General features: G+C 42.7%; 1 protein-coding gene across 1 annotated transcript in view; it reads right to left on the bottom strand.

Annotated features, from left to right (window-relative positions):
• Positions 1–2,624: 2,624 nt before the first annotated feature.
• LOC311143619 (ly6/PLAUR domain-containing protein 6B-like) overlaps positions 2,625–27,307 on the bottom strand; it is a 41,829-nt gene continuing 17,146 nt past the window's right edge. The window contains exons 2-5 of the mRNA XM_084179474.1: positions 11,707–11,851; positions 11,460–11,558; positions 5,190–5,320; positions 2,625–5,023 (exon numbers count right to left, since the gene is read on the bottom strand). Coding sequence (XP_084035600.1) covers positions 4,826–5,023; positions 5,190–5,320; positions 11,460–11,558; positions 11,707–11,830 — 552 coding nt within the window. The 5' untranslated portion in view covers positions 11,831–11,851 and the 3' untranslated portion in view covers positions 2,625–4,825. The remainder of the gene's footprint in view (positions 5,024–5,189; positions 5,321–11,459; positions 11,559–11,706; positions 11,852–27,307) is intronic.

Raw genomic sequence — 27,307 nt, 5'->3', positions numbered from 1 at the left:
ATAACAAAAGTGTCTCAATACTTTGTTATATACCCTTTGTTGGCAATGACACAGGTCAAACGTTTTCTGTAAGTCTTCACAAGGTTTTCACACACTGTTGCTGGTATTTTGGCCCATTCCTCCATGCAGATCTCCTCTAGAGCAGTGATGTTTTGGGGCTGTCGCTGGGCAACACAGACTTTCAACTCCCTCCAAAGATTTTCTATGGGGTTGAGATCTGGAGACTGGCTAGGTCACTCCAGGACCTTGAAATGCTTCTTACGAAGCCACTCCGTTGCCCGGGCGGTGTGTTTGGGATCATTGTCATGCTGAAAGACCCAGCCACGTTTCATCTTCAATGCCCTTGCTGATGGAAGGAGGTTTTCACTCAAAATCTCACGATACATGGCCCCATTCATTCTTTCCTTTACACGGATCAGTCGTCCTGGTCCCTTTGCAGAAAAACAGCCCCAAAGCATGATGTTTCCACCCCCATGCTTCACAGTAGGTATGGTGTTCTTTGGATGCAACTCAGCATTCTTTGTCCTCCAAACACGACGAGTTGAGTTTTTACCAAAAAGTTATATTTTGGTTTCATCTGACCATATGACACTCCCAATCCTCTTCTGGATCATCCAAATGCGCTCTAGCAAACTTCAGACGGGCCTGGACATGTACTGGCTTAAGCAGGGGGACACGTCTGGCACTGCAGGATTTGATTCCCTGGCGGCGTAGTGTTACTAATGGTAGGCTTTGTTACTTTGGTCCCAGCTCTCTGCAGGTCATTCACTAGGTCCCCCCGTGTGGTTCTGGGATTTTTGCTCACCATTCTTGTGATCATTTTGACCCCACGGGTGAGATCTTGCGTGGAGCCCCAGATCGAGGGAGATTATCAGTAGTTTTGTATGTCTTCCATTTCCTAATAATTGCTCCCACAGTTGATTTCTTCAAACCATGCTGCTTACCTATTGCAGATTCAGTCTTCCCAGCCTGGTGCAGGTCTACAATTTTGTTTCTGGTGTCCTTTGACAGCTCTTTGGTCTTGGCCATAGTGGAGTTTGGAGTGTGACTGTTTGAGGTTGTGTACAGGTGTCTTTTATACTGATAACAAGTTCAAACAGGTGCCATTAATACAGGTAACGAGTGGAGGACAGAGGAGCCTCTTAAAGAAGAAGTTATAGGTCTGTGAGAGCCAGAAATCGTGCGTGTTTGTAGGTGACCAAATACTTATTTTCCACCATAATTTGCAAATAAATTCATTAAAAATCCTACAATGTGATTTTCGGGGAAAAAAATCTAATTTTGTCTGTCATAGTTGACGTGTACCTATGATGAAAATTACAGGCCTCTCTCATCTTTTTAAGTGGGAGAACATGCACAATTGGTGGCTGACTAAATACTTTATTTCCCCACTGTATCTTAAAATCTGATTTTAAACCTAACCTTAACCATAGCCTTAACAACACTGCTAACTTTATGCCTAACCCTAACCTTAAATTATGACCCAAAATATTTTTGTTTCCATAAATTTTTTATGATATAGCCCATTTGTACTTCGTGGCTGTGGTAACTAGTGACAACCCCAGGACAAAGTTCAGAGGAGCTAGCCAACTACACTAACACAATCACTTTAAACAGAATCTGGAAAAACAGCAAACTAGTTGCATTTCCTTTCGTTTGACCTGTTTTTCGATTGACATTTCTCTGTATGTATCCATAAAAATGATGCTGATTCATGATTTCGACTGGCTGAGAAAAGTTGCCTGCCTGTCCGTCTCGTCCCGACACTTTCATTACTATGAAACAGCTGGAGATCGAATGTCCATATTGAAACAATGTTACAAATGTCGGAGAGACAGACAGCACGGTTTATACAAGTCTCCACTGTTGAAAACCAAATGCTAGTCTAAAAGAAATGGGAGATAATGTCTGGGTGCTTTTTACAGTGGAGATCAAGTTCATAAATTGCCTGGCTGGGCTGATGAGACAGTGGTTTGCACAGTGAGATGGAACAGTAATTAGGCATTTCTATGTAGCCTTAGCCGGTTGTAACTTGTGGATTAGACACCGGCTGGAACGCGGTTTTAACCAATCAGCATCCAGGATTAGACCCACCCGTTGTATAATATGCCATAAATAATGGAACATTCCATGGTTTCTTGACAGATTAATTAAATATCAATAACAGGATAAGAAGGTTAACCTTTAAAAAAGGTCAACTTTTTCATGTTGCTGACAGGGAAAGTCATAAAAGCCTTTGTTGTTTATCTCTAACAACGTCATGGCAATGATAGTTTTATGGCATATTACATCACCAGACATTGCATGTATTTATGTAAATAAATGTAATATGCCATCTTAGTGCATTTTCTGAGATTTCCAGTTCGAAGAACAGATGTGATAAGACCTCTTCACAACATGAGGCAGAAACAGGGCCAGCACGCAGCTTGGTGAATGAGTCTCACATGCTAGGATCTATATAAGGGTTATGATGAGCAGCATGTTGCCATATGACCACAGACATGGGACTTCTGCAATGTTACTGGTACATGTAGTCTCTAGATTTAAAGAGATAATCAAATCTGGCATTAAGGCATGTTGTTGAGAAAAGCTAAATATATAGAAAATAACATCTTTACAAAAGTACACTTCTTTCCATTTTATTTAAGGATATTCACAAGTTATGGTATAAAGAAAAATACAAGCAACAATATTTCTTAACAAAACATTTAAGTGCAAAATGTCTTTCATTTTGTGCCATACTACGGATCAAGTACTAATAAATGTACTTATGCGCCAGATTCCATGTCTATCATCGTCTCCCAAAGTTCTCCCTGATCCAATGGGCATGGGGCATGCTATTCCTGCCTCTGTGTCCAGTCATTCCTGGTCCATGTGTGCACTGCAGTGCTGTGGAATCCCAAACAGAGAACACATGATTAACATTCCCAGGACCATGAATAATCCTAGGAAATGTTCTATGGAACATTTAAAGTCTCCCGGTTCCAGCCTCTCATTCGGCATGCTCCATATAGTAGTTTGGGGCTCTGGCAAGAACTGATTGAGGGATCGGTCACTGGGCATCCATCTTTGAATCAGCAATGGACATTAGACAGACTTATTATGGGCATTATCCTCCTTGAACCCTTCTGGCTGACTCCTCTGCTCTGCTTGCCAACTCCACTAGACAGCAAGCTACATCCAGTTCTGTAGATCCACTGACCATTGTTCTTTGTCCAATTCTATTGATTCCATGGATGCTTTCTCCAGTCCCATTGGCTTATGTAGATGCAACCAATGTTATCAAACCAAGCATCAGTCATTATGACACTGCTGTAGTCCTTCGTGATTGTTCGATTGATCTACAGTGCCTTGCAAAAGTATTCATCCCCCTTGGCATTTTTCCTATTTTGTTGTGTTACAACCTGTAATTTAAATTGATTTTTATTTGGATTTCATGTAATGGACATACACAAAATAGTTCAAATTGGTGAAGTGAAATACAAAAAATAACTTGTTTCAAAAAATTCAAAAAAATAAATAACGGAAAAGTGGTGCGTGCATATGTATTCACCCCCTTTGCTATGAAGCCCCTTAAAAACATCTGGTGCAACCAATTACCTTCAGAAGTCACATAATTAGTTAAATAAAGTCTACCTGTGTAAAATCTAAGTGTCACATGATCTGTCACATGATCTCTCCAAACAGGTCAGGGACAAAGTTGTGGAGAAGTACAGATCAGGGTTGGGTTATAAAAAAAATATCTGAAACTTTGAACATCCCACGGAGCACCATTAAATCCATTATTAAAAAATGGAAAGAATATGGCACCACAACAATCCTGCCTAGAGTGGGCCGCCCACCAAAACTCACAGACCAGGCAAGGAGGGCATTAATCAAAGAGGCAACAAAGAGACCAAAGATAACCCTGAAGGAGCTGCAAACTGCAAAGCTCCACAGCGGAGATTGGAGTATCTGTCCATAGGACCACTTTAAGCCGTACACTCCACAGAGCTGGGCTTTACAGAAGAGTGGCCAGAAAAAAAGCCATTGCTTAAAGAAAAAAATAAGCAAACACGTTTGGTGTTCGCCAAAAGGCATGTGGGCATGTGGGAAACTGTTCAGAATTAAAGGAATGATGGATGCCGCTAAATACAGGGAAATTCTTGAGGGAAACCTGTTTCAGTCTTCCAGAGATTTGAGACTGGGACGGAGGTTCACCTTCCAGCAGGACAATGACCCTAAGCTTACTGCTAAAGCAACACTTGAGTGGTTTAAAGGGGAAACATTTAAATGTCTTGGAATGGCCTAGTCAAAGCCCAGACCTCAATCCAATTGAGAATCTGTGATATGACTTAAAGACTGCTGTACACCAGCGGAACCCCTCTAACTTGAAGGAGCTGGAGCAGTTTTACCTTGAAGAATGGGCAAAAATCCCAGTGGCTAGATGTGCCAAGCTTATAGAGACATACCCCAAGAGACTTGCAGCTGTAATTGCTGCAAAAGGTGTCTCTACAAAGTATTGACTTTGGGGGGGTGAACAGTTATGCGCGCTCAAGTTGTCTGTTTTTTTGTCTTATTTCTTGTTTGTTTCACAAAAAAAATTATTTTGCATCTTCAAAGTGGTAGGCATGTTGTGTAAATCAAATTATACAAACCCCCAAAAAAATCTGTTTTAATTTCAGGTTGTAAGGCAACAAAATAGGAAAAATGCCAAAGGGGGTGAATACTTTCGCAAGCCACTGTATGAGACATCTTTATCACAGATTACCACCACACTTGTAACAACACACATCTGGTATAGTCTGGTCCCCTCTATAGGGACCTGCTTTGAGGGACAGCAGTGTCACAGTAGGACCAGTCTGGTCAACCCCAGGCCCAGGGTGGTGAGTAACGTCAGCCAGCAGCAGCCCCACGCTGTCCTCACAGGGGCCTGGGATGGGGCTGAGCTGTAGGCCTGCTGCCTCATGGCAAACACAGCATTGGTGTGGTTAGTGGGGACCTCCACATTGCAGATCATACCCTCACAGCACGACACACACTCCTGCGAGAGGGAGAGGAGAGGAGAGAGAGAGCCGAGGAGTGAGCGACAACAAATTCAAAACACAAGTGCAGCAGTAATGGCAAATAATTTTCAGCTGATTCTACAAATTCCTGAGTAGACAAATGATGGTGGGTGATTGTGGATGGGTTTTGGTGTATGGACTTACTGTGTGACCTGTGTCCCTGTGGTGTCTACAGCCTGAAGCGTGACACACCTCCCTGGCAGCACACTTTTTGGTCACAAACTTGGTCTTGCCATGACTGGTGAAGTGGTGCACTGTCATACAGAACTGTGTATCTGAGGAAAGGATGACAAAGAAATATACATTACTCAACTGGTTAGCTGGCTTTGTCATGCATTGGCTATAACCAGTGCTTGACTTGGGCCGGAGCTGTCAGGAGGGCCATACCGGCACCTCCAAGTTTTGGGGAACTGCATTCTGGCTCCGCTATAAAACAAAGTGGCCTATCACCACCCGGATTCACACAGAGTCAAAAAAAAGTTTATCAAAGCAGGATCTGCATTGAATAGCAATGGAGAGTGGGCATTTATATCCTGATTCCGCTTTGTTCAAGTTTATTTGCCGCTAGTCTGTGAATCCGGTGTATACATGCCAGTAGAATGTTAAGAGTTTGAGAATACGCCAGCCTGAATGCGCAGGATGCGCTGTTACAAGTTCGTACGGTCATGAAAATCCTGGAACAGTCATGGAATTTTAATATTGTGTTTTCATTTTAAAATATATGATCAATCACTTAAAAATCTACATATCAGCCATGATCAGAATTAGGCATACCCTTCAGCGCGTTTCTCTGTGTGTGCTGTGCATCATATGTGTGTGTGCCAGTGCAAGTGGGCATTTGACCGAGGAGAGAGTGAGACATTTCAGCAGCAGGTAGCCTATAAAATAATGATAGACTAACTATATAGCCTATTCAAAACATAACTAGTCATACTACAAGCCATCTCACTAGTTAACTATTTAGCTTTAAGTATAAATGTCGTTGACTCTTTGTTGCCTTTCCACCAGCACTGTTGAGAAATACGTTTGACACCGTTGGGATTCCCCTCTATTAAACAGTAGGCTACGCATTTAGGCCTAAATCCGACAATGTATTTATTATTATTATTTTTAACAATATATTTATTGGCATTTTTTACAATTTAACAATCGTCGGCAAAATATGACAATCAGATAATGCCATGCACTTTCTTCCTGTCCTACAGTTATAAATAACAACACCTCCATTCAGATTATTAAATAGCAGCCTACCTGTTGGCTCTTGTTCGTTGTAGCATACACTTCTCATTGAACTTTTAATTCCATAATTTCAATGCCATCTTCAATTGATTTCCTAATTTGCTTTGCCACACACAGAGGCTCTATGACTGTAGTGGCGCTTTGATGACCTGTGATTGGCCGACAACAAGCTACAAGCGCTACTCTGCTACTAACGACTTTTTATCCACAACTCTCTGTCCATCGCGGTTGTAATCGACTATGAAGCCAAAACTTTCACAAACTGGAGATTTAAACGATGGAGGATCCTCCAATTCTGGTTGATCGATCCCACCACTCGTCATCTACAGAGTTCCCGGCTGTGCCTCACTAAAGGATAGTTTGAAATCTGACAGTTAAGATTTGAATTTTGATTACAGGCTGTAGTTGTTTTAACGGAATAGCCTACAATGTTTTTTTTCAGCTCAGATTTACTCACACGGCAATTGCATACAACGCAGCCTATATGCCTAGTGTTTTAATTTGTTTTATGTATTCATTCGGGTTCACAGTGCGGACCGAACCGAGGTCCCCATACCGAACGGTTCAGTACGAATAGGTGTACTGTTACGGCCCCAGTAGCTCTCCAGATGAAGAGTTGACCACATGCGTTTTATACAGTAGCCTAAAGGCGTCCTCATGCTTCCCAGAGGAAACCGTTCGGAAAAGTTTGTACATATATTATGATGTCATTTTGCTACGTTTTTGTTCGTTTTGGACTTCGGTAAGGTTTTTATCGGCTGTTCGGGCACACAAACATTTTTCTCGAGGCCAGCCGAAGTTCGGGAGCCGAAGTCTACGCCCTTCGTCCATGATTGGTCAACTGTAGGGATTCGTCAATAAAGTATTCAATGAGAGATGACTCATTTTCATGCAAATATTTTCATTGAGAAATACTGCACCAAACATCTTAGTTAGATGTAAAATTGCACGACTAAGATGTCCTCGGTAAAAACGTCAGAATTAATGACAGATTTCTTGAGTTACCTTAGATTAATTCTGACTATTTTGAGGAAGTGTAACTTGCTACCGCGCCTCAAAATGTTCAAACAGTACTATTGTAGCTTTTTCTTGTTTTTCAAGCGAAGGTCTTTTAATAATAATAATAATAATAATAATTGGTCATTTAGCAGACGCTCTTATCCAGAGCGACTTACAGGGAGTAGACTTTTAAGGGAGTATGCGAACACACTCGTTCGGTTTGCCTAGCCGCCAGCCGAACTGAAGCATGCTGAAGCCTTAACAGTGCAGTTATTCTACTTTGTGGGGGTTTAAGTGCCTCCCAGCTAGCACATAACACTCTGAGAACCATCTGTTTCTTAAGGAAAAGGGATGCCTAATCAGTTGCACAACTGAATGCATTCAACTGAAATGTGTCTTCCGCATTTAACCCAACCCCTCTGAATCAGAGAGGTGCGGGGGCTGCCCTAATCGATGTCCACGTCATTGGCGCCCGGAGGGCAGTTCTTGTTGTGGGTTAACTGCCTTGCTCAAGGGCAGAACGGCAGATTTTTCCACCTTGCCAAAGCTCTTAACTGCTAAGCTACCTGCCGCTTGGTGGGAGTGTGGTTGTCCTGTGGTTATTTTGTATACAACCTTCCCACAACTTTCTGGGAATGGTGCAAGATAGCTGCTTGGCTTTGGAACATTCTCAGCACATTTAAGGAACTTGACAAAAACACTTTATTTTCTTGGTATTTCATTACATTAACAGAACGTTAACTAAAAGTAAAACAATGGTTACATTTAACTTCAATTTTGATAACGTTCTAGGAACGTTCTCCAACTGGTTTGACATTGGGAATGTTCTCAAATAGTTCAGAGAATGTTAATAAACAATGTTCTTCTGTGGGAATTGTGGGAATTTCAGTACTTCAGCATAACGTTTCCTACATGTTTCCTCATGGTTCTGTTTAAAGTCATGTTCTCATGTTAAGAAAGAAAACGTTCCATAAAAACTACAAGAAAACGTTAGTAATGTTCAGAGAACGTTATAAGAATGATATTTAAAAACATACATTCCGTTCTCAACATCAACAAAACTCTCTCTATCCTCTATCTTGTTAAATGAGTGCTTGTTTCCTTTGAAATGGGGTCTGTTTGAATAGACTAAAATGAACAGCATTGTATGTGTAAAAAAAAACGTGGCACACCAGCTCCATTCTGGTGGCGCAGTGGACTAATTCCATGGATAGAGAACAGAAGATTATAGGTTTGAATCTCACTGATGCCGTGTCACAATAAAAAATAAATGTGTTTGCATGTGTCCTATCTGTGCTTGGTGTTCAAAAACGTTAACCCAAAATAAGCTATCAGTCTTAAAGTCTGTTTGAAACATTCAGTGAAAGTTAAGGAAGTTATTAAAAAAACTCAAAATAACCTATAATTTCCATTCTCAGTGTTAATAAAACCTCCCAGGAAAACTTTCAAAGAACCAGAGTAAAACATTCTCAGAACCCTCCCTGCAACATAAAAATAACAGTTCCCAGAACAGGCAATATTTTCATTTCTGTTCTCAGAACATTTAAAAACGTTCAGTTTTACTGGTCAGGAAACTTATGGCTTCATTCCCAGAACCAATGGGAAACCAAAAAACTTAAGTTCCCACAACTTCCAAGGAATGTGCTACCTGGGCTTGATCAATGGCAGGAGATAGTAGGCCAAATGGGATCAGAAACCAGCAGCGTTCTAGTGTCAATACCACATTTATGCTTACTTTTTCATGTAGGCTACATAGCAGGGTTTCCGTTATGAAAATGTGGCGCCGGACATTTTACCAGCAGCATTTTAATTTACTGGACATTTGAGTAATGTACCAGACCCATATGCGTTGGGTGCGTAACCTGATTAGGGCATCCACCCACAGTGCTCAGAATGACCGAAATCAGAACATGCAAGTCGAGGATGCAATGCAGTGTCCTTACCATGCACTTTGAAGATGTTAGAATAACTGTCCACATTTACTTTTACTCAGCCAACAAGATGAGTAACAAACAGCAAAATCACTAGCCTATGCATAAAAATGCACCTTTATAATAAAGCATTTCATGCGTCATCACATTTGCAGACTTATGTATTTGTAATGTGATGAGTAGATTCGATAGTCATAATTTAGGGTAATAATATAACTCAATCACTGTTCTCAAAAAAGACAGTTCAATGCATGGCTGAGCATGTATAGTGTAGAGGCCTGGGATATAGGCTATATCAGGTTTCTTCTTTCTTTGCACAGGAAAAACACATTTCATGCAATTCTACTACACTTTATATGACTGGAGACATTAGCAGAATCTTTTTTCATATGACAAATTACAGGGTAGCCTACTCTGCTGACACTGACAAACAATCAATAAAAACAATGTTGTCCATATAACAGGCCTACAAGAAGGGGAGACACAAATAGAATATGACGTCCATCTAAACTGTAGGAGGAAATTATTGTCCAAAAACAAACTTTTAAGTGACACTGACCCAACAATGATAAAGAGTGAATGTGCGCAGTGTGCCCTCACCAGGGATATGGCCGATGCTTCACTGGTGCCAATAAGATATGCTATAGGCCTACTGTTGTTCGCACAATTAAGTTGAGAATTTGTATACCTAAAAGACAGATTGGAGTATTTTCATTGTATTCTCTTTACAGCAATAGCCATTTGCTTTCCAAACTATGTTTTCCCGCGATATAATTTTGAAATATTGCAGTATACCTGGCTGGGCCCTCTCTACTTTTTACTGACAGTCTCAACTCAATAATCATCTATTTGGTATTTGCAGTGTGCGCTGCCCAAATTGTACATGCTGCCTTTCCTTCCGACTGCAGGCAATGCGATTTAAAACAATCAGCAACTTTTTTTTAAGTCTAGGGGAAGCTAATGATCCTCTGTGGCCAAATCATGCTTTAGTAGCCTATTTAGAATTATTTTATTTATTTCTGTATAGACAGGAATAGGCTGTCAATCTACTATAATAAATAGCCCAAACAGACTCTGGGACACTTGTGGGATGATAGATCCTATATTCATCCAACCAGTAGGCCTAGGCTGCATAAATAAATGAATCTGATGCAGATCAGAACATTTAGCTTAATATGTTGATAAACTATTATTTCTTAACATTATTAGCCCAGCAATGCGCACAAGGCAGTAGAATATGCGTGAATGTGCATTTGGCTAACGGACAATGAAAGAAAGTTGAAAACCAATAGAACATGAGAGAAATAGGCTACTGGTTTCATGGCATATGGAAGTCTATGTAAAATATTTGCCTCTATGTATATGGTAGGATTTTGGCTAGGCTACTTGGAAGCAAGGTAAAATGTATGTAGGTTTCAAACAATTAGGTAGCTATATGTTTTCAAAATGAATACTGCCTCCAGCTCATTGCAAAGTGGTGTGACGCCTGATGAAGCCTGCCTTCCGTTGCCTATGCATTTCAATGGCGAATGTGAAGCGTGCTTGAATTACCAGTTGAGAAAAAAAAAAGTAGCTATTTTTAATCGTGGCCCAAAAACTACTTTTAACACAGGATTGCATTTAGAATTGTTGCGCAATGATTAGGCTTATAAAAGTTCTGTCTGACAGATTTCCCGCCAAAAGGCTCTGTATCTGTATGCTGTGCGTGTGATAAATAATATTCATAACAAATATAGGCGCGGCAATTTAAAAAACGTTCTTCCCCCGGACAATTGGCTAGAGGCAATTTTATTTATAGGCTTTTCTATTTTTTTAATGGCCAAAAGCCGGCTATTACCGGCTAACAGAAACCCTGCTACATAGAGACGCTACCAATTATTGGTCATGGAAATTTGGTTAAAAGTCACGGAGAAGTCATGGAATTCATGAAATTCCATCTGTCAAAAGGTGTATGAACCCTTAACAGTGAATAATCAGAGGTCTCTATAGTATAATGTCATTTGGGAATGTCTGTGAACGTCGTCTAATGGACCGACTTGAACAAAGACTGCTACTGCACCTCTTTCATCCTAAGTCAAGCACTGGCTATAACAGCATAATCATAAGGTATTGTAACAGTGTAACAGCAATAATAACAATGATTATTAAGTACTGGTTAGTCCTATCAGTAATGCCAATGAGAAACACTTACAAAAATTCTAATATCTGACAGTATCTGTGTGAAACAACAAAGGGTTCTACTCACTCTGTGGACACCACTTGTCCTCAGCCCAGCTGTTACAGTTGTAGTTGTCTGCAGCTTGCTCGCAGGTGAAGCACTTGAAGCTCTTAGGGAATGGAGTGGCTGTAAAGACATTCACACACTGTGTGTCAATGTATGTTTTTACTCACATTGCTCCTGTTCAAACTTTTCTTTTGATGGATACTTCAAGTATAAAAAGTTGATGACTTTGTTGAAGACGTAAAAATTTCAACGAGTAAGCAGAACGTACCTTCCACAGGTGGTTTGACATTGTAGAAGTTGATGCGATCAGCTGTAACCTCGTCACATATGGCCATCAGCGCCAGGAGTTGGAGAGCAGCGGTGAGGTGCAGGGCCATGGAGAATGACATCATCACAGTCTCTCTATCAGCAACCTAAAACACAGCAACAGAAGGGATCAGGAATGGACATATAATCAAGTATCATATTAGCCTTTGCAAGCTCATGTAACATAGAACCAGGTGAATGGGAAAGGAGAAGATGAGGAAAAGGGGGAACAGAAGAATAAACAAAATAGTGGATATTGAGAACGAAAAGAAGTAACAGGTTGACCCTCTCTGGGACATTGAGAGGTTGGTTATCATGATATTGAATAGCTCCATGCCCTGCCCTGACCACATTTACCTGATCCTGAGGGGGCAAGTCTCTGAGCTGAGGGTGAGGACCTCAGAGAGCTGCTGAATGGTTCTGGTCTCTATCAGGTCTCTGAACCTTGACTTCTGACCCTTGGCCAGGTGGGGTGGGTAATCAGAGAGTCACGGCTGAGAGAGCAAACTGTCTCACTGGGGTCCAGAGGAGTCCATAGAGGGGCTAAAGAGACTGATCCTTCCCTGTCTAAAGCTGCTATTTGAGCAGGCAATGGATAGTAGCCACTTATGAGAAGAGGCAAGAGCGATCGATGGCTGGTCTTTGGGGAGCTTTTGATAAGCCAAACATTATTGTTAATTGTTGTTTATATCACATATTATTATTACTATCACATTTGTCAACTAGCATCATGAATGTATGAAAAAAAAAAAAAAAAAATGTATCCACTCACTAACTGTAAGTCGCTCTGGATAAGAGCGTCTGCTAAATGACTAAAATGTAAAATGTAGCCGTACTATACAAGATGGCGCCGTACTGGATGTCCACTGTTTTGCAAGCTCCGACCCAACTTTGCTATTTTGTGATTCTTTTGTCATTTATTTTTACGAAATGTATCTCTTATAATTTTTTACAATCGACAATAACTTTTTAACATCAGATCGGCAGTTACTTACTTCAATTCCAGCTTCAACTTCGACTGACTCATCTGCCCTGGGTTCTTCCCTCCATTCTACTGGCCAATGTACTGCTACTTAATATTAAGATGGATGACCTCCGATCTGCTTTTCTGAAACATAGCTCTCGGACAAGATACCCCCATGGGTATCCAACTAGATGGATTCTCCATTCACCGTGTGGACAGGACAGTGGAGTCAGGGAAATCGAGAGAGAGGGGTTTGCCTCTTCATCAACAACAACCGATTTGCTGATTCGAGCTCGTTTAGAAGTGTTGACCCATTGTTCACCTGTCTTGGAATACCTGATGGTCAAATGCCGACCCTTCTACCTCCCAAGGGAGTTTTCATCTGTTATCGTGACTATTGTATACATTCCACCTCAAGACAAGAAAAAGAACAAGCTGGCAATTAATGAACTGCACAAGGCTATAAAAAAGCAGCAAAACTGGAGGCTGCTTTTCTGGTTGCCGGCGATTTTAATTCTGCGTCATTTAGACACGATGCCCAACTTCCATCAACACGTCTCCTTCGCCACTAGGGGCGATAAAGACCACTGTTATTCTACCCACAAGTAAACATACAAAGCCCTCCTTCATCCGCCATTCGGCAAATCAGATCATGACTCCGTACTCCTGCTTCCTGTTTACAAGCAGAAGCTCAAACAGGAAGTACCCGTGACTCGCTCTGTTGAGAAATGGTCACCAGAATAAGATATTATGCTACAGGACTGCTTTGCTAGCGCTGATTGGAATATGTTTTGAGACTCTGCCGATAACATCGACGAGCTAACCACCTCCGTCACAGGCTTCATTAGGAAAAGCATTGGCGGTGTTAAGGTTCAATGTTAAGGTTCGCTGCTTTCTCAATCAAAAGCCCTGGATTAACACCAAGGTTGGCAATAAACTAAAGGACAGGGCTACCACACACAGGGCTATCGCAGACCACCCTGAGGCTACAAGTACAATAACAGGTACAAGAAGTCCCGCTATGACCTCCGCAGAGTCATCAAACGAGCAAAAGGACAATATAGGCACAGACGCCCACCGCATGTGGCAGGGGCTACAGTCCATTACGGATTACAAAGGAAGACCTCTGTAGCTCAATTGGTAGAGCATGGCGCTTGTAACGCCAGGGTAGTGGGTTCGATCCCCGGGACCACCCATATGTAAAAATGTATGCACATGACTGTAAGTTGCTTTGGATAAAAGCGTCTGCTAAATGGCATATTATTATAAGACCCAGCCGTGATCTGCCCAACAATGCCTCTCTACCAGACAAACTCAATGCATTTTATGCACGTTTTGACAATAACATAATCGTGCTGGATGTCAGGGCCGTCACCAACCCAGATGACTGGGTGATCTCGCTCTCCGAGGCCAACGTGAGTAAGGTCTTTAAATCAGGTCAACACCTGCAAGGCAGCGGAGCCCCGACGGTATTCCAGGGCGCGTTCTAAGCGCATGGCAGGCATATTCAGCTGGCAGGCATACAGCTGGTAGGCATATTCACTGTAATTTTCAACAACCCTTGTGGGTGTTGACCACCATCATTCCTGTTCCCAAGAACTCTAAGGCTTCATGCCACAATGACTACCGCCCTGTAGCACTCACATTTGTAATCATGAAGTGCTTTGAGTTGCTGGTTATGGCACACATTAACTCTATCATCCCAGACACCCTAGACCCACTTTAATTTGCATACCACCTCAACAGATCCACAGACGACACAATCTTAATTGCACTCCATACTGGCCTCACCCACCTAGATAAGAGGAATACCTATGTGAGAATGCTGTTCATTGACTACAGCTCAGCGTTCAACACCATTGTCCCCTCCAAGCTCATCACCAAGCTTAGAAACCTGGGAGTGAACACCTCCTTCTGCAACTTGATCCTGGACTTCCTGACGGGCCGACCCCAGGTGGCGAGGGTAGGCAACATCACCTCTGCCACGCTGACCCTCAACACGTGGGCCCCACAGGGGTGTGTGCTAGGGTTGAATATTTTCCTGGTATTTTACAAATGTTCCACCCTGCGAATAAATCACTTTTCTCTCGGGTAACCCGGTATTTCCCTCCAAAACCAGAAGTGTCATTCTAAGGCATATAAATATGTTTGGATTTGATTAGAGCTTTGATTGGCATGAATATTCAAGCATTTTACATAATTTTAGTCATTTAGCAGATGCTCTTATCCAGAGCGACTTACAGTTAGTGAGTGCATACATTTTTCATACTTTTTCATACAAGCCTGATGCTAGCTGAGCCTGATGTGCCATACATTAAATACATTTTATGAGCCCTACATTAAAGACATTTTATGATCCCAAGCCCAAATGATTGTGCCTTTATTCAATACATAACCAATGTATCATAGGCTATCTCACATTGCACAGGACAGAAAAACATAAAAGCCCATAGATGTAGCTATGCTCTCTTGGGTAAATAAATGAAACAATCTCCAGTAGCCTTATCTTTTTGAGTGTGGACTGTATTACTGTACTGTATTGTATTATACTATAATATATGGACTGGAATTACGGATCTTGTTCAAACCATGAAACTGGGAGAGAACATGGGATAATGGTGCAGTATGTCCCCTGTAGCTCAGTTGGTAGAGCATGGCGCTTGCAACGCCAGGGTTGTGGGTTCGTTTCCCACGGGGGGCCAGTATGAAAATGTATGCACTCACTAACTGTAAGTCGCTCTGGATAAGAGCGTCTGCTAAATAACTAAAATGTAAAATGTAGGACATGCAGTCTACAAAGTTACAATTATAGGCTAGCGAATTAGATTTTAATTTTGAAATATAATAGGGCCTATTTTCCATTTTTATAACATATATAGGCTACCTTTCATAATATTTCCCCTAATGTTGTGCGACGTGCGAATTAGCCTACCTCCTCTTTCTCTCATTGTTGCTTCATTCCTTCCTCGCTTTCAACAATGAAATTAAATATGTTTCGTTGTCCTTATCTTCATCATTGTAATGACATGCTTGAATAATATAGGACTAGAATAAGATGCAGACGGCTATCACTTCTCTTCAAGAAGATTGACTGGTTATGGGTCTGAATAAATAACTGCTGTAGCCTACCGCCATCGCTCGTTCTCGCTTATTTCAAACTCCCCGTGAGTTCTACTGGCTGCTGTACTTAACATTCAACAAACAAGCGCTTGCATCCCTCTTCGAATAGTTTATTAGTATAAAAAACTATTTTAGTCTAGCTTTTCCTAGGACAGGAAGAGCTATGGGGTGTTTTTTAAAGAGACAGGCCAGCGGAGCGCAGGTGCATATTGCACAAGAGGCTATAAGTTAGAACCTTATGCATAACCCATCATTCATTAGCTAAATATAAGGCTAATACCGCATTGGATGTATTACCTGAAAGAGGTAGGCTAGGATATCTATATGTATCAATCTTAAACAGGATTAGGCCCATCTATTTTGGATGCAATTTGAATGGAATTGATGGGGAGAGAGAGACAGAGAGTGCTCGCATGCACACTGATTTAAAGCAACGATAATCAAGTAATAGTCTGTTTAAAAACTCTGCAGCTGCAATTTAAAAAATGCATCTTTACAATGAAAAAATAAGGTGACTCTTGAAAGCCAAATGGAGATGTGTAAATTAGACATACATTCAGTTCTTATATTACTGTAGCAAAGGATATGCTGAAGCAGATTTTTCTACCTTTCACAAGAAAAAAAGTTACCATGGTGAGATGATACATGCACTGTTAACTGCGCTCCATATTGAGATGCGCTGTCTGTCCCCACCCTGAACGTTGATGATTGATCATGCAGATAGCAGAGAATAGGCGTGGCCCGTAGAGATGGCAGATTTAGACATTGCATATAATTTAACGGTTCCATTTCACCTCATGCTGTTCATAGAAATAACATATTATAATTTACTGGTTTCTCTCAGTTATTTATCCCGGGAAAAGGGAGTGGGGGGGGGGGGGCGGGGCGAGCATTCCCCCATCAACATCAACGTGGATGGGGTTGCAGTGGAGCGGGTCAAGAGCTTCAAGTTCCTCGGAATCAAACCACTGAGGACTTAAAATGGTCCACACACACTCGCACAGTCGTGAAGACCTCCCCTGTGGGTGGGCCTGGCTCCCAAGTGGGTGGGCCTGGCTCCCAAGTGGGTGGGCCCCCCACCCACCAGCCCACCCACGGCTGCGCCCTTTCCCAGTCGTGAAATCCATAGATTAGGGCCTTATGAATTGATTTCAATTGACTGATTTCCTTATATGAACTGTAACTCAGTAAAATCGTTGAAATTGTTGCATGTTAAATGCCCCAGAGAGAAAGTCTAGCAGCAGATATTTGTGATTCTGATAGCATTAAGTTCAAATGCCTCCAATTTGTCCTCTTGGATCAAGAAGGCAAGTATTTGGGGGCCAGACGTGTCTGCAGGCAGTTGGGTGCAGACAGAACCCCCAAGGCACATGATTCAAATATCTAATAGGTTTAATAAATAACCAGGCGGAATAAAAATATTCTACAATGTCACTGGATTTTGTGTTGCACAGACAGATAAACAGTTAATGAACATTACAATCCCTTCCAAGTGACATAATTAATATTGTGTTGTTGATTGATGGTGTGGAGATGTTTTTAAATCTGAAATCATCTTAAGGTCAAAATCATTTGCAAACTGCAGTTTGTTACTATGTCAGCACTAAATCAACAGTAACCTGTGTTAACCTGAGATTATCTGCCTCTGTGGGGACATAAATCACACTCTGGCATTGACATACAACTAAATCAATACCTGAACACAAACACCCCTCTTATCTCACTTTACAAAACCAACCATCTCTGAACAAACCCAGAAAAACAGAACCATCAATCTCTCAGGAGTCACACTCCACAGGTCTTTGTAAGGGCAGAGCTTTTGAGCAAATACCCTTTTTATGCCTCTGTGAAATTTGGAGCAGTTGGACTTCACGGCATGCAAGAGGTTTACAGGTCAAGTGACCATGTGGCTGAGGTATTTGCTAGAATGTGCATGTACTTGTTGTGCCTTGCGAGTCACTATCTTTAGGCTCTCTCTCATCTCCAACTGTCCTCAGTCCCAGTCCCAGGAATTCTCTCTCACAGGAGCAATGCTGAGTCAGAGTTGAGCACACACACATTTTGGCATTTCAAAATCACAAGCGGGTATCACAAGCGGGTGGACTATCAGCAGTAGAAAATGCTGACAGCCATCTTGTACTATTTGTCAAGTAACGATACCAAAAAAACCTGAATAAAACAAAAAGCTCATTTTCCTCGAGGCAATATTCACAGAGGTTTCAGATCAGACCCATTTCCCCATCCTGGCCAACCACAATTACCATTTTACAACACACTGGAAGTTTCTTTCAGATTAGCATAGAGACAGATTCAAACTACACTGATATTTAAGATGTTTTATGTTTTTAGCCACATTTTTTTAAACGATTAGCTAGGTAAGTAGCTTTCCCATAAACAAGAAGAATTATCTACATTTAATCACATTTCCTTAGAGGGCTATTGCCTAACCAAGCACGCTGACTGATAAGATAAGAAATGTAATGTGTAACCTTGTTGAAAACAAACAGTTCACTATACCACGTGGTAATAATAGCATCTGTGAATGTGGGTTTTCCTACCAAAATGGCATTGTAAGTCAAATGTGAACAGTAAGGCTTACATCCTAAAGTTCAAATGAAGTGAAATCTAATCCACATGTATGTTTCAACAGAGATAAGTAACAGATCCTTTATTTATTTTTTTAACCTTTATTTAACTAGGCAAGTCAGTTTAGAACAAATTCTTACTTACAATGAGGGCCTACACCAGCCAAACCCGGACGATGCTGGGCCAATTGTGCGCCGCCCTATGGGACTCCCAATCACACAGCCTGGAATCGAACCAGGAGGTCTGTAGTGACGCCTCAAGCACTGAGATGCAGTGCCTTAGACCACTGCGCCACTCGGAAGCCCAGGTCAGGGTGACTGACTAGATGGATCCCTGGTTTACTAGAAGTCACTAGCAGTAATTTCCTGCCCTGCCACTGCCGCCTTAACCCAGAGTTCATGAAGGTTCAGCGACCCCTAACTTCCTGACACTGCAGCAACGTGATTGGATGACATGTGGGGGTAGTGATGGAAACAGTCACAATCTGTCAGGAGAGTGTCAGCCAGTCTCCTCTCTAAACCCACCTCATTAGCATTCACACCAAACAAACACAAACACCATTTGGGGGAGGGGAGAACTCCAAAATACCCCTTATCTAGTGGGTTTGTCCATTAAGCAGCTAAAGGCAGCCTAGATTAAACATGTGCCTGGGAGAGAGAGATTACTGGCATATCATATTATGACACAAGTCATTTCCTCCTTAACAAAGCAAAGCCAGTTGGTAGCCTTGGAACAGGTTACAGGTTAGTCAGTGAACATAAACTCAGCAAAAAAAGAAACGTCCTCTCACTGTCTACTGCGTTTATTTTCAGCAAACTTAACATGTGTAAATATTTGTATGAACATAACAAGACTCAACAACTGAGACATAAACTGAACAAGTTCCACAGACATGTGACTAACAGAAATTGAATAATGTGTCCCTGAACAAAGGGGGGGTCAAAATCAAAAGTAATGGTCAGTATCTGGTGTGGCCACCAGCTGCATTAAGTTCTGCATTGCATCTCCTCCTCATGGACTGCACCAGATTTGCCAGTTCTTGCTGTGAGATGTTACCTCACTCTTCCACCAAGGCGCCTGCAAGTTCCCGGACATTTCTGGGAGGAATGGCCCTAGCCCTCAACCTCCGATCCAACAGGTCCCAGACGTGCTCAATGGGATTGAGATTAGGGCTCTTCGCTGGCCATGGCAGAACACTGAACATCCTGTCTTGCAGGAAATCACGCACAGAACGAACAGTATGGCTGGCGGCATTGTCATGCTGGAGGGTCATGTCAGGATGAGCCTGCAGGAAGGGTACCACATGAGGGAGGAGGATGTCTTCCCTGTAACGCACAGCGTTGAGATTGCCTGTAATGACAACAAGCTCAGTCCGATGATGCTGTGACACACCGCCCCAGACCATGACGGACCCTCCACCTCCAAATTGATCCCGCTCCAGAGTACAGGCCTCGGTGTAACGCTCATTCCTTCGACGATAAACGTGAATCCGACAATCACCCCTGGTGAGACAAAACCGCAACTCGTCAGTGAAGAGCACTTTTTGCCAGTCCTGTCTGGTCCAGCGACGGTGGGTTTGTGCCCATAGGTGACGTTGTTGCCGGTGATGTCTGGTGAGGACCTGCCTTACAACAGGCCTACAAGCCCTCAGTCCAGCCTCTCTCAGCCTATTGCGGACAGTCTGATCACTGATGGAGGGATTGTGCGTTCCTGGTGTAACTCGGGCAGTTGTTGTTGCCATCCTGTACCTGTCCCGCAGGTGTGATGTTCGGATGTACCGATCCTGTGCAGGTGTTGTTACACGTGGTCTGCCACTGCGAGGACGATCAGCTGTCCTTCCTGTCTCCCTGTATCGCTGTCTTAGGTGTCTCACAGTATGGACATTGCAATTTATTGCCCTGGCCACATCTGCAGTCCTCATGCCTCCTTGCAGCATGCCTAAGGCACGTTCACGCAAATGAGCAGGGACCCTGGGCATCTTTCTTTTGGTGTTTTTCAGAGTCAGTAGAAAGGCCTCTTTAGTGTCCTAAGTTTTCATAACTGTGACCTTAATTGCCTACTGTCTGTAAACTGTTAGTGTCTTAATGACCGTTCCACAGGTGCATGTTCATTAATTGTTTATGGTTAATTGAACAAGCATGGGAAACAGTGTTTAAACCCTTTACAATGAAGATCTGTGAAGTTATTTTGATTTTTACGAATTATCTTTGAAAGACAGGGTCCTGAGTTTGCTGAGTTTATTAGTACATAGATGTACCTGTTACTGAGTCACACTCTAGTATTGATTTAAGTCACATGAACAGCTAGGTCTCTGGGGGAAACAACCAACTTATCAGTTCAGTATTGAGGCTCCGTCTCCAAGCATTTGTATATTCGCCTGCTGCACACTCCCTAATCAAACACTGAGTTGAAACACAATATGATAAGACCGAGTTTGTGCTCTTTCGAAATGACTAGGCTCTCTCTGGTTTTAGTACAAACTACAAAACAACCTCACCTTCCTTGAACCCTAATTTGGTCTTCCTATCTTCCTTTAGGAAATCAGCAGGTTTTTCCCCTAAAGGTCCCTGGGATCAGAGTAGTTCCCATGACGAGGAAGGAAAGGAGGAGTCGGGAAGGGACACAATCACTTCCAAGCGCAGTCTCTGCAGGAGTGCAGACATTTTTAAGAGGACGTTTTAACTACTTCCAGAGTTCTGAGTTCCGGAGTTCCGGTGAAGCTCAGCTATGTCTGGAAAACACATTCCATTCCAGAAGCAGTGCAGCTGACTGGTGCTCCATTCAGCTAACTAACCAGGCTGCTCCGTTCAGCTAACTAACCAGGCAGCTCCGTTCAGCTAACTAACCAGGCTGCTCCGTTCAGCTAACTAACCAGGCAGCTCCGTTCAGCTAACTAACCAGGCTGCTCCGTTCAGCTAACTAACCAGGCACCTGGCTCTGATAACAACACAGTACACATCCACAACATGTAGGGAGAAGAACACTGCACAGCAGCATAAAAATAAATAAAACATTTAAGTCCTGGGCTTTGCTTCCTTGCAAATTGCCCCTGTGCGTGCAAAGCGCCATGGGGCTCCATGTGGGTTATATACTATGAGAAGCTCATTTCGTATTTAAGGCAGATGGCTTTCGAGTGAATTCCACAGTGAAGGGCTGCAGTCACACTAAATGTATGCAGCATGTTGAGTGTTGACCTAGGACATATGCATATATTTTTTGACCTTATGGCTACCATAGCTTCTCTACCGTGTCCACTTATGGTTGTTTTAACAGAGAAACAGGGTGGTCCAGACCCTTTCTATGAGACATGACCATTCAATTAAAGTCATACAAATCATAGACAATATATCCCAACTGCGACGGCTCCTATACGTCATTTTAAGTGGTTGATAGCGCAGGGCCAAGGGAGGGGAGAGTGTACTGTAACTGTAATCTGATGAGGAAATGCTCAAATCCTTCACCAACTAACAACTCCTACTTTTGCCAAACTGCTCCCTCAAGGCTGACACACTAAACTCAGGGGAGATATCGCAACACACAGCAGTGTTAAAATGCCTCACGTCAGGGACGTTTGCAGCATCTTCAGAAGAAGACCTTTATACAAACCAACTACGCTGAGGCATTACTCTAAATGACGAGAAATGTCCCTAACAACAAGACAAAAACCTCAACTCATGGTATTTCATCCCCTATAAAAGTTTTAAATTTTTAAGAAAAAAATTGAAAGAGAGTTGAGGTCTCTTTGATACCTGACTAACTTGTTAAAATGTTCCAGTAGTAAACATATGATCCTACCACAAAGGATTCTTCTATTTATTGTGTGAAACTGTTAAGGTGGTAGACTACCTCCTGCATTTCTCTGTTTTATTGGTTCTTACAGACTAAAAAGACACTTCAATGTAAATAACCATACCTGCCACCCCATAAATACCATTACCTCCAGGTTATGCCTGCAGGTTTCAAACAAACATAGTGCTTGGTTTACTTTTCATTCATGGTGGCCTCCACAGTTTGACATCAAGCAGAGGCCTTAAATGAGAGGTTGCACGAGAGGGGATACTGGAGTTAGATCTGGCAGTATACTGTATACCACAAGGCAGGAACACTGATTCTTAAAATCTAAACCGACAGAGAAAACATTTACCTGTTGGCTGATTTTGTCCAACTTGTCACGGTTAAAGTGCAGTGATTGGTTAAACTTGCGAGCCCTCTTTTTAGAGTGCGGTGATGGAACAGTTATATGCGGTAATATTGCAATGATTTTACTGTTTTATGCAATAATAGTGCAGTGATTGGTCAAATTTGAAAGTTGCATGTGCGGTCTTAGCGGTAGAGTTCAGACCACAGTGATACAAGGGACAATGGAGGGTGGGCAAAAGCTTTACTAACTGAGTGGCAAACATAAATATTTGAGTGGTATCATTCTGTGAGAAACTGGGAATGCAAACTAAACTGGCCACCTAAACTTTATGGTGTGGTTTGCCCTGAGGGGAACAGCATTCTCACTTCAGTTAAAGTCCCAGTTAAACTTGATTTTCCTGTGTTTTATATACACTGAACAAAAATATAAACGCAACATGCAACAATTTCAAAGAGTTTACTGAGTTACAGTTCATATAAGGAAATCAGTCAATTGAAATCAATTCATTAGGCCATAATCTATGGATTTCACGACTGGGAATACAGATATGCATCTGTTGGTCACAGATACAGTGCCTTCGGAAAGTATTCAGACCCCTTGACTTTTTCCACATTTTGTTACGTTACAGCCTTATTCTAAACTGGATGAAAAAAAAAAAAATCCTCAGCAATCTACACACAATACCCCATACTGACAAAGTGAAAACAGGTTTTTAGGTCGAAGGAATTGTCCATAGAGCTCCGAGACAGGATTGTGTCGAGGCACAGATCTGTGGAAGGGTACCAAAAAATGTATGCAGCATTGAAGAGAACACAGTGGCCTCCATCATTCTTAAATGGAAGAAGTTTGGAACCACCAAGACTCTTTCTAGAACTGAGCAATCGGGGGAGAAGGGCCTTTGTCAGGGAGGTGACCAAGTACCCGATGGTCACTCTGACAGAGTTCTAGAGTTCCTCTGTGAGATGGGAGAACCTTCCAGAAGGACAACCATCTCTGCAGCACTCCACCAATCAGGCCTTTATGGTAGAGTGGCCAGACGGAAGCCACTCCTCAGTAAAAGGCACATGACAGCCCGCTTGGAGTTTGCCAAAAGGCACCTAAAGGACTCTCAGACCATGAGAAACAAGATTCTCTGGTCTGATGAAACCAAGATTGAACTCTTTGGCCTGAATGCCAAGCGTCACGTCTGGAGGAAACCTGACACCATCCCTACGGTGAAGCATGGTGGTGGCAGCATCATGCTGTGGGGATGTTTTTCAGCATCAGGGACTGGGAGACTAGTTAGGATCGAAGCAAAGATGAACGGAGCAAAGTACAGAGAGATCCTTGATGAAAACCTGCTCCAGAGTGCTCAGGACCTCAAAGTGGGGCGAATGTTCACCTTCCAACAGGACAACGACCCTTAGCACACAGCCAAGACAACGCAGGAGTGGCTTTCGAACAAGTCTCTGAATTACATTTACATTTTAGTCATTTAGCAGACGCTCTTATCCAGAGCGACTTACAGGAGCAATTAGGGTTAAGTGCCTTGCTCAAGGGCACATTTACGTCATTTAGCAGACGCTCTTATCCAGAGCGACTCACAAATTGGTGCATTCACCCTATAGCCAGTGGGATAACCACTTTACAATTTTTTTTTTGGGGGGGGGGGGGGGGGGGGGGGGGGGGGGGGGGGGTAGAAGGATTACTTTATCCTATCCCAGGTGTTCCTTAAAGAGGTGGGGTTTCAAATGTCTCCGGAAGGTGGTGAGTGACTCCGCTGTCCTGGCGTCGTGAGGGAGCTTGTTCCACCATTGGGGTGCCAGAGCAGCGAACAGTTTTGACTGGGCTGAGCGGGAACTATGCTTCCGCAGAGGAAGGGGAGCCAGCAGGCCAGAGGTGGATGAACGCAATGCTCTCGTTTGGGTGTAGGGACTGATCAGAGCCCGAAGGTACAGAGGTGCCGTTCCCCTCACTGCTCCATAGGCAAGCACCATGGTCTTGTAACGGATGCGAGCTTCAACTGGAAGCCAGTGGAGTGTGCGGAGGAGGGGGGTGACGTGAGAGAACTTGGGAAGGTTGAACACCAGACGGGCTGCGGCATTCTGGATGAGTTGTAGGGGTTTAATAGCACAGGCAGGGAGGCCAGCCAACAGTGAGTTGCAGTAATCCAGACGGGAGATGACAAGTGCCTGGATTAGGACCTGTGCCGCTTCCTGTGTAAGGCAGGGTCGTACTCTCCGAATGTTGTAGAGCATGAACCTGCAGGATCGGGTCACCGCCTTGATGTTAGCGGAGAACGACAGGGTGTTGTCCAATGTCCTTGAGTGGCCCAGCCAGAGCCCAGACTTGAACCCGATCTAACATCTCTGGAGAGACCTGAAAATAGCTGTGCAGCAACGCTCCCCATCCAACCTGACAGAGCTTGAGAGGATCTGCAGAGACGATGGGAGAAACTCCCCAAATACAGGTGTGCCACGCTTGTAGCGTCATACCCAAGAAGACTCAATGCTGTAATCACTGCCAAAGGTGCTTCAACAAAGTACTGAGTAAAGGGTCTGAATACTTATGTAAATGTGATATTTCCGTTTTTTATTTTTTGCTTTGTCATTATGGGGTATTGTGTGTAGATTGATGAGGGGGAAAAACGTTTGTTGTAACTTATGCCTGCCCTTACCATACCCCACCATAGGGCACTCTGTTCACAACGTTGACATGAACAAACTGCTCGCCCACACAACGCCATACACGCTGTCTGCCATCTGCCTGGTACAGTTGAAACCAGCATTCATCTGTAAAGAGCACACTTCTCCAGCTTGCCAGCGGCCATCGAAGGTGAACATTTGCCCACTGAAGTTGGTTACGACGTCGAACTGCAGTCAGGTCAAGACCCTGGTGAGGACGACGAGCACACAGATGAGCTTCCCTGAGACAGTTTCTGACAGTTTGTGCACAAATATTATTCCGTTGTGCAAACCCACAGTTTCATCAGCTGTCCGGGTGGCTGGTCTCAGACGATCCCGCAGATGAAGAAGCCGGATGTGGAGGTCCTGGTCTGGCGTGGTTACACGTGGTCTGCGGTTGTGAGGCCGGTTGGACGTACTGCCAAATTCTCCAAAACGATGTTAGAGGCGGCTTATGGTAGAGAAATGAACATTCAATTCTCTGGCAACAGCTCTGGTGGACATTCCTGCAGTCAGCATGCCAATTGCACAATCCCTCAAAACTTGAGACATCTGTGGCATTGTGTTGTGTGACAAAACATTTTAGAGTGGCCTTATATTGTCCCCAGCACAAGGTGCACCTGTGTAATGATCATGCTGTTTAATCAGCTTCTTGATATGCCACACCTGTCAGGTGGATGGATTATCTTGGCAAAGGACAAATTCTCACTAACTGTGATGTAAACACATTTGTGCACCAAATTTGAGAGAAATAAGCTTTTTGTGCGTATGGAAAATGTTTGGGATCTTTAATTTCAGCTCATGAAACATGTGCCCAAAACTTTACATGTTGTGTTTATATTTTTGTTCAGTATATAGCTCCACACTATGAGGTTGGAATAATACTGTGAAATTGTAAAATTTATAATGCCCTTTTACTGTTTGAAAAGACCGCCAGAAATTTCAACCTGTTTCAGTGGGAGATAGTTTTGGCCTTGCATGGTGACCTCACCGTGAGGTAAATTAGTTAATAGACCAATAAGAAAGTCAGTACCAAACCTCTTTGCCAATAACAGCTCACTTAAACCACTCCCACACAGTCCTAGCAACATTTTTGCTTGAGAAATTACTCTTTACTAAGAAGCTATTTTTTGTTTATTTTTGACTATTTGAATTGAAAACAAACACAGTAAAAGGTACTTAATTGTTACCCAGAAATGATTAAACCTTTAAGACACTTAATAGACCAGTAAGACTGGATTTTAATAAGATATGCAGATATTTTCACAATACATATGACTGAAGACTCAATATAATACTGTATGTCTTCTAAGAAAGTATCTGCTTTGATTAGACTTTCATAAAACTAGAAGTTAATCTACTGATCATATTTGTCTGCTGGTTTCTTTTATCAATCATGATGCTACCTGTAGTTTGATTAACTGATAGGGTAATCACTGTTTATGGTGGCTGTAACAGTTAAGGAGAGAGACCGAACAAGAGGTTTGTGGTGCGGTGAATGTCTCTTCAGACCATCTACATCAAGGTGACACCAAAAGAAAAACAGAGAGAGAAAGAGTGAGAAAAATCTTCTTCTGGCAGCTTTAAACTGAAATGCTTCAGCCATTGTCTGTATACTGTTACACTCTACCAGTTTGGAAAGCCCTGGGCCAATACAAATGACAGATTTATAGCTTTATTTTTGGCAGCCGGGTATTGGACTCCACAGTAGGCAATGTTGTTAAAGGTAGAGCAGTAGAAAGAGGGAGAGTTGCCTCATGAGAGGGACTGTATGTAAGTGGACACACCCGTCACTAGTGTCAGCATGGCTTGTTGTATGACAATGCTCAGTGACGCCTTGGGGGTTGTGGGTACCTGAGTGGACATGGAATACAATGTGAGTCCCTATTTTTAGCTGCAGCTGATTGTGGGGAAGGAGAAAGGGAGAAAGTCTTTAGTCATGGATTTGGAGGTGTTGTAGGGTAGGATGTTGGTGGGGCAAGGATGCCCTGTAGGGTAACAAGCTGCTGAATCATGGAAAGTTCTGCCTTTTGTTTTTGGCATGCATCTCTATTGCCTCTGTTTATTTTGAACACAATCTATACAAGGT

Source organism: Coregonus lavaretus, assembly GCF_964263955.1.
Source record: "Coregonus lavaretus genome assembly, chromosome: 16".
Classification (NCBI taxonomy): Eukaryota; Metazoa; Chordata; class Actinopteri; order Salmoniformes; family Salmonidae; genus Coregonus; species Coregonus lavaretus.
This window is presented reverse-complemented; position numbering and strand designations above follow the sequence as displayed.